Source organism: Cadophora gregata (assembly GCF_030347475.1).
Source record: "Cadophora gregata isolate MNR1 chromosome Unknown scaffold_16, whole genome shotgun sequence".
Classification (NCBI taxonomy): Eukaryota; Fungi; Ascomycota; class Leotiomycetes; order Helotiales; family Ploettnerulaceae; genus Cadophora; species Cadophora gregata.
The window spans coordinates 1-14,554 of NW_026695939.1; the positions used below are offsets into that span (position 1 = coordinate 1).

Here is a 14,554-nt window from a genome sequence, read left to right on the forward strand (position 1 = left end):
TGGGAGGCGACCGCGCTCGCCGCCCGCGCGGCGGCGGACGGACCGGGGGTCTTCTACGCCTCGCACGTCTTCAACCCGTACTTCCTGCACGGCACGAAGACTCCCTCCCTAACCCTAACCCTAACCCTAACCCTAACCCTAACCCTAACCCTAACCCTAACCCTAACCCTAACCCTAACCCTAACCCTAACCCTAACCCTAACCCTAACCCTAACCCTAACCCTAACCCTAACCCTAACCCTAACTAATCACCCTAACTAATCACCCTAACTATCACCCTAACTATCACCCTAACTATCACCCTAACTATCACCCTAACTATCACCCTAACTATCACCCTAACTATCACCCTAACTATCACCCTAACTATCACCCTAACTATCACCCTAACTATCACCCTAACTATCGTTACAAACTTACCGCGAAGCCGTTATATATATAAGATACCGTCAAATTTACGGCGAAGCCGTGCAAGGCGTAGCCTTGTTTATTATATATTATATATTATATATAATACTTAGGGTCAGGCTTAGGGTCATACTTAGGGTCATACTTAGGGTCACACTTAGGGTTACACTTAGGGTCATACTTAGGGTCGATTATACCTATTATACCGTCAAATTTACGGCGAAGCCGTGCAGGGCGTAGCCCTTTGTATTATATATAATATAATATTCAGACTTAGGGTCACACTTAGGGTTACACTTAGGGTCATACTTAGGGTCAGACTTAGGGTCACACTTAGGGTCACACTTAGGGTCATACTTAGGGTAATACTTAGGGTTAATTTCACTTATTATACCGTCAAATTTACGGCGAAGCCGTTATATATATAAGATACCGTTAAATTTACGGCGAAGCCGTGCAGGGCGTAGCCCTTTGTATTATATATAATATAATATTCAGACTTAGGGTCAGACTTAGGGTCACACTTAGGGTCAGACTTAGGGTCACACTTAGGGTCACACTTAGGGTCATACTTAGGGTTAATTTCACTTATTATACCGTCAAATTTACGGCGAAGCCGTGCAAGGCGTAGCCTTGTTTATTATATATTATATATTATATATAATGCTTAGGGTCAGGCTTAGGGTCATACTTAGGGTCATACTTAGGGTCGATTTTACCTATTATACCGTCAAATTTACGGCGAAGCCGTTATATATATAAGATACCGTCAAATTTACGGCGAAGCCGTGCAGGGCGTAGCCCTTTGTATTATATATAATATAATATTCAGACTTAGGGTCACACTTAGGGTTACACTTAGGGTCATACTTAGGGTCATACTTAGGGTCAGACTTAGGGTCATACTTAGGGTCGATTATACCTATTATACCGTCAAATTTACGGCGAAGCCGTGCAGGGCGTAGCCCTTTGTATTATATATAATATAATATTCAGACTTAGGGTCAGACTTAGGGTCAGACTTAGGGTCACACTTAGGGTCACACTTAGGGTCACACTTAGGGTCAGACTTAGGGTTAAGGATAAGGTTAATTAGATACATAGTATCTAATAGATACTATGTAATTTACTAGCGCAGCGGATATTACAGTAGTAATATTAACCTTACTTAGGGTGAAGGATAAGGTGAAGGATAGGGTGAAGGATAGGGTGAAGGATAGGGTGAAGGATAGGGTGAAGGATAGGGTAGAGGATAGGGCTAGATATAAGGCTGAAAATCAAAGGATAATCGAAGAATCAAAGGTAAAAGAATAAAGATAAAGGTAAAGGTAAGAGATAAGGTGAAGGATAGGGTAGAGGATAGGGCTATACTTAAGGTGAATAAAATTTATTAGAGCCGAAGCTTTGAAATCAAAACTTGAACCTTATAACCGATGCTTTGAAATCAATAGATTAAACCTTATAACTAATACTTTGAAATCAATAGATTAAACCTTATAACTAATACTTTGAAATCAATAGATTAAACCTTATAACTAATACTTTGAAATCAATAGATTAAACCTTATAACTGATACTTTGAAATTAATATTTTAAGGGTTAGGGTCGGACTTCGGGTCGAGCTTAGGGCCGAGCTTAGGGTCGAGCTTAGGGTCAGACTTAGGGTTATATAGAAGGCTATTCCCTTTCGATTATTCACTCTTCATCACTCTCTTAACTATCATCACTCTCTTAACTATCATCACTCTCTCGACGATTATCACTCTCTCGACTATTATTACTCTCTTACCTTATCTTTCTAAACTATTACTCTCTTACCTTATTACTTTCTCACCTTATCCTTCTGAATTATCACTCTCTCAACTACTTTACTATTATCGACCCTATACTTACCTTATCCCTGCCCTAAGCCTTACCCTAGGCCTCTCCTATCTACCTTACCGGCGCCTACCTTACTAGCGCCTACCTCACCGTCGCCCTCTCCGATTTTTTACCGTTAATTCGTTACTTACCCCCCTATTTCAGCACCTAAGGATCAATTTCCACCGTCTAAAAATCGATTCTACCGGCTAGTTTTCGAGATATCATCACTTTTATAAGTTATCTCGCAATTCTACTGATAAATCACTAAGTTTTCATATTTCCCCTGATTTTTACCCCGCACTTTACCCCGCAATTACCCCTCTACCCCTCTTTTACTATGCCGTTCGAATGCCCCGCGTGTAAAAATGAATATATCGATATTCTCGATCATATTCGTAAAAAACACCCTACTGATTCCTTTACAGAGCTTCAATTACAGCCTATAGGCCTTGTTCCCTGCCCTACCTGTGCTACAGCGTGTAAAGGAGCCCACGGGATTAAGACTCATAGCGCTAAAATCCACGGAATCACCGGTAGCTCTAGGGTATCAACGCAGCACCGAATCCATACTACCCCCTCTGCCTCAGCACCCTTAGACGCTGAAATCGACGATTCTATAGGCACCCCCTACCCTGTAATCGATTTCCCTCAGCTACTAGCACCCTTTCGAGCCGCTACCCCTAAGGCCAGAGCCTCTCTAGGCCTTTCAGGCTCTGAATACCCTACAGCTCCAGGGGCTACAGGCCTGTATAAGTCGCCTCCAGCACCTACAAGCCGAAATCTCAGTACCCCTCCACCCCTACCAAGCCCCCCATTCGATATCTACCCAGGCTTTACAGGCTCTCCGTCCCCTGTAACTTCAGCACCAAATAGCCCTAAATCGCCTACCTACGCCCAAGTTACCGCCACCCCTCTAGGCTCTAAGCCTTCAGCACCTACAGGCTCCAAGCACCCTACGGCTTCAGGCTCTAAGACCCCTGTACCTTCAGTACCTACAGGCTCTAAGCACCCTACGGCTCCAGGCTCCAAGTACCCCGCACCTTCAGCACCTGCAGGCTCCAAGACCCCTGCACCTTCAGCACCTACAGGCTCTAAGCACCCTACGGCTCCAGGCTCCAAGTACCCCGCACCTTCAGCACCTGCAGGCTCCAAGCACCCTACGGCTCCAGGCTCCAAGTACCCCGCACCTTCAACACCTACAGGCTCTAAGCACCCTACGCCTTCAGGCTCCAAGTACCCCGCACCTTCAGCACCTACAGGCTCTAAGACCCCTGTACCGTCAGTACCTACAGGCTCCAAGTACCCTACGGCTCTAGGCCCCGACCTCCCTACAGGCACCCGAAGGATTCAGACCCCACGGGGTATTTGGTACTCGATTCCAGGGGAAGTAGACGCTATACTCCCAGCGTACGACGGCCCTACAGGCCCTGAACCAGACTCCCTCCCAGGCTCTCGACCCCCCACGCCTACAGGCTCTACGTCACCTACATACGCCCAAATCGTCGCTACAGGCTATATACCCCCGAAGCCGTCCACTAAACGCCCTGCAAGAACACCCTCCCCAGGGGCTCAACGCCCTACGACACGCCAAAAGATAGGCCCTACGCAGCCTATAGAGCCTATAATCAAAGACAGCTCGTCCGACGAAGATCTTTATAGTGCCTCTACAGCGCCATCGTCCCCTACCCCTAGCTTTGAAGACGCTATCTCAACGCCTATACCAACTACACCTACCGATAAGACGCCTACCACACCTAGCCTACCCTCTGATAGCCCCTACTTCCCTCGACTATCACGAGTAGGCTCCCCTATAAGCAACCGAAGCTACTCACCCCTAGAACCACCCCCTAAAGCTCCCCAAGCTTCAGCACCCTCTCACGCTAAAGAGCCTATAATAATAAGCTCTTCTCCCCCAACAACCCCTACAACACACCTACCCTCCAAAACTACCACAACTCACCTACCCTCTAAAAACACCACAACTCACCTACCCTGCGAAACCTCCACACCTAGCCTACCCGTTAACCCAACACTCCAGGGCCGTACTATAGGGCCTACAGCGTCTAAACGCCCTATATCAACACAAGGCACAGCATCTTCAGCGCCTAAACGCCCTAGAACGTCAACACTAAAACGCCCTACCGACCCCCTCACATCTGAGCTACCCTTTGGATTACAACAATCGATCCACTGCCCCCAGCCTCAGGCTACCTCAGCACCTACACCCCTACACCCACAGGCTTCCTCAGCGCCTACACCCCTAGACGAGAGCGCTAAAGACCACTTGAACGCTATAAGCTCAGCGCTAAGAAACCCCTATATGCAATCCCTCATGAGATATAGCACTATTAAGGTCCCTGAAACACGTCTCCACGCCAGGCAAGCAGCGCTATTTACAGAGGCCGCTAATCGAGCGGCTTTAGCGTTCTTACGGCAGCCTAGAGAGAAGCAATTACTGGACTTTTTACTGCTTCCCAGGGTTCTCGGCCTAGGATTACAGAAGGAAGAGCTCGCTAAAACGCTGAAAGCCTACCCTACGACTATACCGGATATCCCTGAAACTCAGGGACCTCCCCCTGAACTCCCTACCCCCTCAAACGACTCCCCCGCCAAAAGAGCGACTAAGCTTCTGGAAAAAGGCTATATAGGGCGTGCCTCTAGAGCCCTAATCGACCCTACGCCTCTAGCTCCTAGCACTCCAGAGACGCTAAATACGCTATACTCGAAGCACCCTATAGGGCATAATAACCCCTTCAGTAACGCTAACCCCTCCCCGGGGCAAAATATCACCCCTGAAACGATACGACAGGCTATTCGATCGATTAATAGAGAGAAAGCCCCTGGCCTCAGCGGCTGGACCCGCCCGCTACTTGATATAGCGCTAAATTCGGAAAACTCCCCTGTAACTATAGCGCTTACACACCTAGCGAATATGATTCGACAGGGTACAGCTCCAGGGGTCGACCTCCTATGTGCTTCCCGACTTATAGGCCTTCAGAAGCCTGACGGAGGTGTGCGACCGATCGCTATAGGGGACCTTATTTATAAGGTAGCCCTAAAAGCGATCCTTATCAGCTCCTTCAAGCCGTCTATGCTTCTACCCTGCCAATTAGGCGTTAGCACCCCAGGGGGTGTAGAGCCTATAATCTTCCTCCTTGACGACGCTATTACCGGCCCAAATACCCTAAAAACTCAGCAAATCGCCTCCTTAGACCTTATCAACGCTTATAACCGAATCGGACGAACCTCAATAGCGGCCGTAGTCGCTAAATACGCCCCTACCCTCTATCGGACCGCTAAATGGGCCTATAACCAGCCTTCAGTGCTAGTAACAAACGAAGGCCACACGCTAGCAAGCGCTGAAGGAGTACGCCAAGGAGACCCTATTGCCCCCCTCTTATTCTCTCTAGCGATCCGCCCCCTGCTAGAGCACCTCCAAAAGACCCTACCGAAGGCTACAATTATAGCTTATTTGGACGATATCTATATCCTTAGCCCTGAAACTACAGCACTACTCCCTGTAGTTATAGAAGCCTTCAGGGACTCTCCAGTAGCTCTTAACCGCCAAAAGAGCACCGAAAGCCCTATTTCCCAGTTACAAACCACTGGACTTAAGGCCTTAGGGACCTTTATAGGCCCTGTAGCACACCGCCGAACGTTTCTCCAGGGGAAAATCGACACTCTCGCTACAGCGCTATATACCCTACGAGACCTCCCTAAACAACACGCTACCCTACTCCTACGGGGTAGTATACACCTACTCCTACGACACTTACAGCGCCAATTGTACTCGGAAGACCTACTAGACCTCTGGAGGTTAGCAGACCTACGAATCAAGTACGCTGTACAAGCCCTAATCGCTAGGGAGCCAGGGGAGAAGACTACCCTAATTCGCCAGGCTTTACTCTCTCTTCCAGTGAGAGAGGGAGGCCTAGGGCTCCCTATACACGCCTTATTAGCCCCAGGGCTCTATAGGGCAGCTAAGGAAGCCTCTCGATCGATTCTAGTGGCTATATGCCCTAATCTCTACCCGGAACCCCCTGGACGCCCTGTACCGACAGCCCAAGAGGTCTTCTCTAGTGTTAACCAAGACCTAGAAGAGAAGATTCTACCTACCCTATCAAAACAAGCGCTAAAATCGAAGCTTGAGAACGCTAGCTACCTCGGACGATACTGGCTTAGAACCCTGCCCACGCAAAAACACCACCTTTTAGCGGATTCTACAGTTACCGAAGCACTACGGACTAGGCTCTTACTCCCTGTAAAGCCCCCTATTTCGCCCTGTACCGCCTGTGGAGCCTACCCTCAAATAGGCCACGAAGACACCTGTAGAGGTGCTGAACGACGCTGGATTATACGCCATAACCAGGTTACCCGTGCATTTATTACTACCCTTTCTAGCCGGGAAGACCTTAAAGTGGAATCGGAGCCTACGCCAGCTAGAACGCCTATAGCCCTAGAAAACAGCCAACGACCGGATTTTTCAGTGCTTATAGGTACTTCTAGGCACTATTACGACGTTCAAATAGTAGCAATCAACAAGGATTCAGCACGCGAAGAAGCCTATGCTACGCTATCAGAGGCAGCAAACGCTAAACGGCTTAAATACAGCGACTTAGGCCCTGTATTTCACCCCCTGATCTTCTCGGCAGGAGGCCTAATGGAAGCCGAAACAGCGAAGACCTATAAGGCCCTACAGGGCCTATTAGGGCACTCTAGGGCTAAGTGGTTAGACGGGTATATCGCTAGCACCCTAACTCAGGCTCGAGGAATCGCTGCAACCTCGATCCTAGCACGTAGGTAGCTTATAACACACGCTATACCTACCCTACAGCACACACTACACCTACCCTATAACACACACTACACCTACCCTACGGCACACACGACACCTACCCTACGGCACACACTTCACCTACCCTAAGTAACTCACACTTCACCTACCCTGTGATACACACTCTATCTACCCTATAGTACACACTCTACCGACCCTGCGACTCACACTCTACCTACCCTTTGGTACACACTCTACCTACCCTATGGTACGCACTCTACCTACCCTGCGACTCACACTACACCTACCCTGTGGTACACACTCTACCTACCCTGTGGTACATACTCTGCCTACCCTATGGTACACACTCTACCTACCCTGCGACTCACACTACACCTACCCTTTGGTACACACTCTACCTACCCTGTGGTACATACTCTGCCTACCCTATGGTACAGACTCTACCTACCCTGCGACTCACACTACACCTACCCTTTGGTACACACTCTACCTACCCTTTGGTACACACTACGCCTACCCTCTGATACACACTTTACTTACCCTTTGGTACACACTCCACTTACCCTGTATTATCTCCTTCTGTCTTAGTACTCTACCTTCTGTACCCCTGACACCTTCAGGCTCTTACCCTCTGTATTATTAGTATAGTCCTTCTGTATTTCAAGACTATTAGAGAGAGATAAAAACACTCGTCGCAAGCTAGCGTAGTTAGAAACAAATATAACCCAAACCTCAAACCCTAAGACGCCAGAAGTCCATGGATCGGTGCCTTGGACTGCTTGGGGTGTATGCAGTAGTTGTTGGTCGGCATGGTCGAATGCGTTGCCAATGCCGGCGCAAGTATCGTTGGATTCGCCATGGAAGCTGGCGCAACCAGCGAATGTGTTATGCAAGCCAGCGAAGTCGACAGATGTTTGGTTGGAGTAGATTGCGCAATCTTCGAACTCATTTGCTCTGGGGCGCAACCTAATACCAAGGTTAGTTGAAAAAAAAAAAAACTCACCCGTTCCCAGCGCAATCAAATTCCGCGCAATCAAACCTGAGAGGTTCAAAATGCAGAATTGGATTGGGCTGGGAGGGAGCATCATTGGCCAAGCCCTGAATGTGGCTGTCGTCCTGCATGATGGAGAGCGGTCGAGGACGGTCGAGGGCGTAGCGTCAGAAAAGTGAGGCTGTTAAGCGAGGCAGAATAACAAGGCGGTGTATGCCCGAAGGATGGAAGAACTCAAGAATGTGTAAAGATGAACGCGAAACGGGTGAAATTGAGGGAGGGGGAGACGCCATCTATATATGCTCATATCCAAGGCCATGCCTGAAGGCTGACCGCGCCCCTGTCCCAATCTGTCATATCTGAAGCCGGAGGACCAGCGGAGCGTCACTACACCATACCTACTCATAACATACTGACTGACTGACTGGTGTGGTGACGCTCCGCAAATCCAAACCTCACTCCTCCACGTCCCAGCTTTCCTCACCCACGGAAATACCGGGTCTCCAGTCGCTAAATCTACTGATCCAACCCATTCAACTCCACCAAATATAAGACCGCCTCTTCGACCTTATTCCATGCTAGATCCATCTCTAGCTCATTAATCTTCCTTGCAAGAATATTATCTAGTATACCTCCAAGTGTGCTGCTCACCATGCGTGGAAGCTGAATGTCCAAGATATTTATATCTTGACTGAACGAATTCAGTACTTTATCCACATCTGTGGTACTCAGGACGCGGAGAGTATTATGCATGATTGTGTCAACGGCAGCATGATGTAAAGCGGGTTCCTGTCAGGTGCACGCCTGTGTAGAGCATGGCAAGTGCGGCTGGAAACACGTATAGGAACGAAGCGGCTCCAAGAATTGCACATAGCTCAATCCAGTAGGCAAATGGATGATCCGGAGATGTTGACAGTGAGTCCGAAAACTTTAGCTTAAGCTATGTCGTTAGGAAATTGAAGATGAAACCATCACTAATGATGAGAACTAGGAATATCAAGGGATGCCAAATTCCAAGCGTTGGTAGCCAGTGACGGTACACTTTCATGTCTTTGATTGGCACAGGCACAGGTAGATCGATGGTGGGTGTTTGACTACGAGCGACGAGCGTCGAGGGACGGCTCTGGAGACCTGGGGTCAATTTTTCGATTCTTCGATGGCCACGCAATCGTTTTTAGGAACTTCATCACGAATATGAGCATCATGCTCCGTAGCTTCTGCGAAACTACGTAGGTTCTTAGGCGCACGTGCTGTTTCAAGATCTCCGAAATTGCTCCGAAACTTACATATGCCGCAGCCAAATAAGCGGGCTCGAGACATTCAGCGTCTATGACCACGTGGAGCTGGCTAGAGATCACAAGATAAGGTAGCGGGCATACCCGAGACACATGTCTGAGAAAACATGATAGGATATTATAACTTAAGATATAATTAAAGTCAACAGAAAAAGAGACAAGCCACTTATTTCTAACACAGGGTGCCATGACTGTAATTTAATTTATGTTCTTGATCAGCTTTCTTCTGAGGGGCACAAGGTGGGCTAGTGTAAGATCTCATAATCAAATACCGGGCTACGTTTCGACTTTCCGTTTTCAACACCTCGTTTCGACCTTCCTCCCGTACTAGATCCAATCACGACCTTCGAATCCCTGAGATCCCGAACCCGAAGGAAGCCACAACAAGGTCAACATAATCAGTGACCATTACTGTGGTGTCTGTTGTCTGGCCTTATGACATTATCTAGATGCTTTGAAATCAATTAGAACACAATGTTTGTCGGTGTTTGTTCTTTGAAGGGGTTTCGTGCCACCTGGTCGGCTTGACTTCTATAAAGGTCTCCTTCGGTGCTCTAGAAATGTGAACATCTCATCAACAATAACCTTGACACTTCTCACATCTTCGATATACGAAAATTATCGACCGCCTGAACTTCGTGTTCAACACTCTACAAGACTCATATCAACATGCCATCATACGCTATTGTAGGAGCCTCCAGAGGACTTGGTGTATGTTTTCCCGCTCTTAACAATTGAGAAATGCTGATCGTCTCCAATAGCTTGCGTGGCTCGACTTCCTCAGCAAAGACTCCAACAACACTGTTATAGGTCTGGTTCGAGACGTAGAAAAAACCAAACAAAGCCTCGTCGAAGAGAAAATCAGCAATGTCCACATTTTCCGCGGCGATTTGGCCGACCGAACGACCCTCAAGACAGCCGCCGCCTCTGCATCAGAGGTCCTCCCCAATGGCCTCGACGTGATCATCATCAACGGAGTCTATGTCACCCCTGAGACCAATAGAATGACTATTTCTGATCTGGCCGCTCAACCCGACTTGCTGTACAAAGACATGCACACAAGTTTGGATGTCAACGTCCTTGGCTCCATCTACGCCGTCAACGCCTTCCTCCCACTCATCCTTAAGGGCACTCAAAAGAAAATTATTTTCATCTCTTCTGGCCATGCGGATATCGAGCTCCCTGTCGCTGCCGAAAATGACGACATGATCACGTATGCTACCATCAAAGGTGCAGTCAATATGATAGCAGCCAAGTATGCAGCAGAACTCAAACCAAAGGACGTGAAGGTAATTTCTTTGAGTCCTGGACTCGTAGCCACCTCACAAAACCAAGATCGTGAGTTATTCCTACATTATGTATATGCAAAGTATTTACTGACTTGTGAGCCAGCAACTGAGGAGGAGGATATTAAATACTTTACCAAGATTCTCGGGGGCTTCAAGAAAGTCTCCCCGTACTGGAACGGGATTCCGCTTACTCCTGCTGAGAGCGTGGGGCATCAGTTCAACGTCATTGAGAATCTTACCATGGCCGACACGGGTAAGTTTCTGAGTCACTGGGGAAATAAGACTTGGTTGTGATGAAGATGACGGAGGAACAATCAGGGGCTAGTGGTAGGGTTCTGTCAAATGTCAACATAGAGGTCAAACTTACAGTAGCTCGGGGGTAAAGGGAAGTGGATTGGAAAGTTTTCTTGCCCCTAGACGCATCGTTCACTTTACTTCATATGATGCTTCTTTAACTTCTGCACTCACGCAATCAGCTACCATATCGATTTTCTTGCATCCGACCGCCTTCCATCTTGTTGAAACTGGTGTATGAACCCCCTTATTCCATCTTCTCGTTCGTGTCGCAAAACTTTGATACTTCTATTTTGTTCCTTACTTAAATTACCTGCTCTTATATGCTCGCATGGTCAGCTGAGAAAAATGGCCGACCGTTTTCCTGTCTCACATAAGGTTAAGCGGCGTGACGACAGGCCGAAAGTATGTGCCGCGAACCGCTTCAAAGGGGAATAGCGCTCTCCAGATGGAGCCTGACGAGAGTTTGTCATTGCAATCTCTGGACGGATGGAGGCTGGCTTGAGGTAAAATTGATTATAATTTTTGGGGAGCCCTGACTTGAAACAGCATCCTGTGTGCAGCGTGCTACATACAGTAGAATAATAGGGGGCCGGGAGTTGAGGTGGGTTGAGCTAGGACTCCCGAAGATGGATACCGTCCTGGGGTAAACTCCAGTGGGGGAGAGCTATGACCCTTTGAAGACGGAATTCGTCCTGGGATGATTTTCAAGCAGTGGTGTTTACAAATCATTTTTCGTGTACACCTAAGGCAGAGCTTCAATCCTCACAAACTGGAGGCTAACCTAGGATAATCCTCCGAAAGGATTGAAACGATTTCCCGTGAACAATTTCTCTCAAAGATAGAGGCTGAATTGGGGTAATTCTCCGAGGATTTTGTTTCGAACCCGCCTCCCATTGATGTGGTTGGGGGGGCAGAGCTCAGACTCCCGAATTTCTTAGCCGAAGCTAGGTTTTGAGGCCATGTCATATTTTCGGCTTCATGGTTCTCCTTCTTTCTCGTCCAGTCGCTCATATTGCTTGCAGTCTACAGTAGACCGTCTCGACTACAACGAAACTTTGGTCTCCTCGTTGCACAACACAATTGAAAGGCCTGATTCGTCCCCACGTCGTTGTGTGCGTGACGCACGTTTTAGGAAACACCACCGATACCAGTCGGAAGACACGGGTTGTCTACCAAGAGTGTGTCCAACGTGCATGAAACTTACATTACTCTACCATACTGTACTTTATTGCACGGTTCTCTCCTCTAATTTTCCTGCAGTACTGGCAACATACCAACTGCGTCTGAACTAGAACAGATAGGCTCAAGTGAGGTGGTTGAACACGCAGGAGCCAACGGACGCTACCCATTAAGGATATGACATCGGCCGAGTGTTCCGATTGTACACGCACCCAGAAAGTCTGAATGTTCTGCTTCCTATCAGATTGCGGAGAAATGAGCACGGTTGTCTCATCTTTGGCACTGGGCTTCTAAAACGAGAATTAGAGTTAGCGCAGAGAAAAACCTTATGGGGAGAAAGTTGCACCCGCGTTTCAGAAATAAGAACTACACGAATTACATGAAAGTCTACTTAGAGTTTGGATGGTCTCTCTTGCGAGCAGACGAACGATTGTGTATATCTTCACTCATGATCCCATATTTCTCCCCTATTTTATTTTTCTTTTCGGCAGAGCGCGGAGTGTGGAGGGGATCATCGATTGGCTGAAACCCTCAAAGACAACAACATGTCGAAGCCGGACTACGGCAAACAGGGCAGCGTCTTCCTCATCACTTCAAATGGGGAGACCATTCGACTGCCGATTCCATCTCGTTCCCCAAACGACCCGTTGACATGGAGTTCTCTCAAAACATTTTTCTTCCATCTTTCCATGGCAGTCTTTACAATTGTTGGATTGATCCTAGTGCAAGGCACCAGTCTTCTTTTGCACAGCTTGGAGTCCGAGTATTCCCCAGAGGTATTTTATCTGCTTGTCATGTATGAAGACCCCATCTGACCAAGGAAGGAAATCGCCCCACTACGGCTCGACGTACTTTCCTCTGTACCCTGTCTCTTCTGGGGAGTAGGCGCATTGATATGGGTACCACTTTCCATGGCGATAGGTCGACGACCGGTCTTCATTTTCTGCTCGATACTGCTCACACTATCGACCTTGATGGCAGCATTCTCCAACAACTTCTATACTCACCTTGCTGCACGATGTCTTCAAGGTATTGCCGGGTCTATCTCCCCAAGCACAGTAAGTCGAGTCGCACCTCATGATGATTCCACCACTGACCTCCTCCAAAGATGATCCTCATGATCCTTGATGTTACGTTCATCCACGAGAGACCGAGGAACATCGCCCTCTTCTGGTGCCTCTGCAACGGGTTGTCCAATGTTGGCCTGGCATTCACGCCACATATCGTTGCAGCGGGTACCTCCTGGCGCGCTTTCTACTGGACGTGGCTAGGTCCATGTATCCTAACTATTTTCCTCGCTGTTATCTGGGCTCCCGAGACATATTTCAAACGACCTCCTATGGCTTTCGATGGCCATATAGTTGCACAGAGCGAGAGCGGTAAGGTCACGGTCTACAACTCTTGGGAGGAGGTACCCGGAGGAAAACCAATGCCAGATGAGCCGCAAGAGTGGACATCATCAGCTTTCCTCAAGAATGTTCTTTTCTGGAACCGAACAACGACAGGAGGATGGCCCGCGATGAAAGCGTTCCCTCGACAGATTCTGATCTGTACAATCAATCCGCTCATACTCTGGGTCTTGATCCTCAACGCCTTCGTCTTCGGTGGCATGGTGGTCACATGTGCGAATTACGTCCCTCTACTAATGGAGCCACCTTACAACTTCACATTCAAGCAAATCGGCCTCGTCAAACTCGCTTCATTTACTGGGGCTCTATTAGCCTTCCCTGCATCCGGTATTCTCACAAGTTGGGTCACCAAGCTCCTCGCCACGAAAAACCGCGGCGTGCACGAACCGGAGCACTATCTCCCGTCTTTCATCCTGCCCGTTGTGACAGCCGCTATCAGTTTAGCGCTCTTTGGAATCGCAGCAGAGAGGGAGTGGAATTGGAGATGGATCTTGTTCTTCGTGGGGCTGGATTACTTCAGTTCTGTCGCGATGTTCACTGCGAATACGCTCTGGATCACAGAAGCTTTTCCACGGTGGGCGGGAGCGGCTGTCACGATTGTTGGTGCAGGTGGATATGCGATGAGCTTTGTGCTGGGATCGACGATCGTACCGTGGATCAAGTCCCAGGGGGTCGGGAATACGTATGTGGAGTTGGGGATCCTTACTTGGCTTGTTGGACTGATTGGGTTCCCGGTCAACTTCTGGGGCAAGCGGTTCCGAGAGTACATTTACTCGAAGTGGGAGTGATGGTTGGGTGGCATTGGCACTGATTGGTCAAGGGCCTGGTGCCTTGGAGGAGGCTGTAATTGTATAATAGAATGATCCTGATCAAAACCCAGACCTGAAAGAGCAATAATTACAAACAATTGTGCTGGCACATGATGACGGTCTTTCTAAGAATTCCGAGCGACAGATTGATGCAGAGTTGACGTGGACGAGTCGTTGCATGAGTCGAGGTGGCCTCTGCTTTGGCATGGATTACCTGAC

The 14,554-nt window shown here is 48.3% G+C and overlaps 4 protein-coding genes across 4 annotated transcripts; 3 read left to right on the forward strand and 1 right to left on the reverse strand.

Annotated features, from left to right (window-relative positions):
- Window positions 1-2,608: 2,608 nt before the first annotated feature.
- ONS95_005242 (uncharacterized protein) lies at window positions 2,609-4,242 on the forward strand (the record flags this gene model as incomplete). Its single annotated transcript, XM_058498642.1, has 2 exons — window positions 2,609-4,069; window positions 4,174-4,242. The coding sequence occupies 2 exons, from the start codon at window positions 2,609-2,611 to the stop codon at window positions 4,240-4,242; spliced, it is 1,530 nt and encodes a 509-aa protein (XP_058350907.1).
- A 3,429-nt stretch (window positions 4,243-7,671) lies between these two features.
- ONS95_005243 (uncharacterized protein) lies at window positions 7,672-8,154 on the reverse strand (the record flags this gene model as incomplete). Its single annotated transcript, XM_058498643.1, has 2 exons — window positions 7,672-8,032; window positions 8,070-8,154. 2 exons carry the CDS (start codon window positions 8,152-8,154, stop codon window positions 7,806-7,808), a joined length of 312 nt encoding a protein of 103 aa, XP_058350908.1. The 3' UTR covers window positions 7,672-7,805.
- Window positions 8,155-10,021: 1,867 nt separating this feature from the next.
- ONS95_005244 (uncharacterized protein) lies at window positions 10,022-10,935 on the forward strand (the record flags this gene model as incomplete). Its single annotated transcript, XM_058498644.1, has 3 exons — window positions 10,022-10,063; window positions 10,114-10,690; window positions 10,745-10,935. 3 exons carry the CDS (start codon window positions 10,022-10,024, stop codon window positions 10,933-10,935), a joined length of 810 nt encoding a protein of 269 aa, XP_058350909.1.
- Window positions 10,936-11,969: 1,034 nt separating this feature from the next.
- On the forward strand, window positions 11,970-14,443 carry ONS95_005245 (uncharacterized protein). Its single transcript, XM_058498645.1, has 3 exons — window positions 11,970-12,893; window positions 12,942-13,175; window positions 13,226-14,443. Exons 1-3 carry the CDS (start codon window positions 12,663-12,665, stop codon window positions 14,312-14,314), a joined length of 1,554 nt encoding a protein of 517 aa, XP_058350910.1. The 5' UTR covers window positions 11,970-12,662; the 3' UTR covers window positions 14,315-14,443.
- Window positions 14,444-14,554: the final 111 nt, after the last annotated feature.

What these genes read in the sequence shown, in the direction of transcription:
- ONS95_005245 (XM_058498645.1), top strand. Translation starts at nt 12,663, where the DNA reads ATGTCGAAGCCGGACTACGGCAAACAGGGCAGCGTCTTCCTCATCACT. An exon ending in AGTCCGAGTATTCCCCAGAG is followed by an intron (nt 12,894 to 12,941) that starts GTATTTTATCTG and finishes TGACCAAGGAAG; the next exon opens with GAAATCGCCCCACTACGGCT. An exon ending in GGTCTATCTCCCCAAGCACA is followed by an intron (nt 13,176 to 13,225) that starts GTAAGTCGAGTC and finishes CCTCCTCCAAAG; the next exon opens with ATGATCCTCATGATCCTTGA.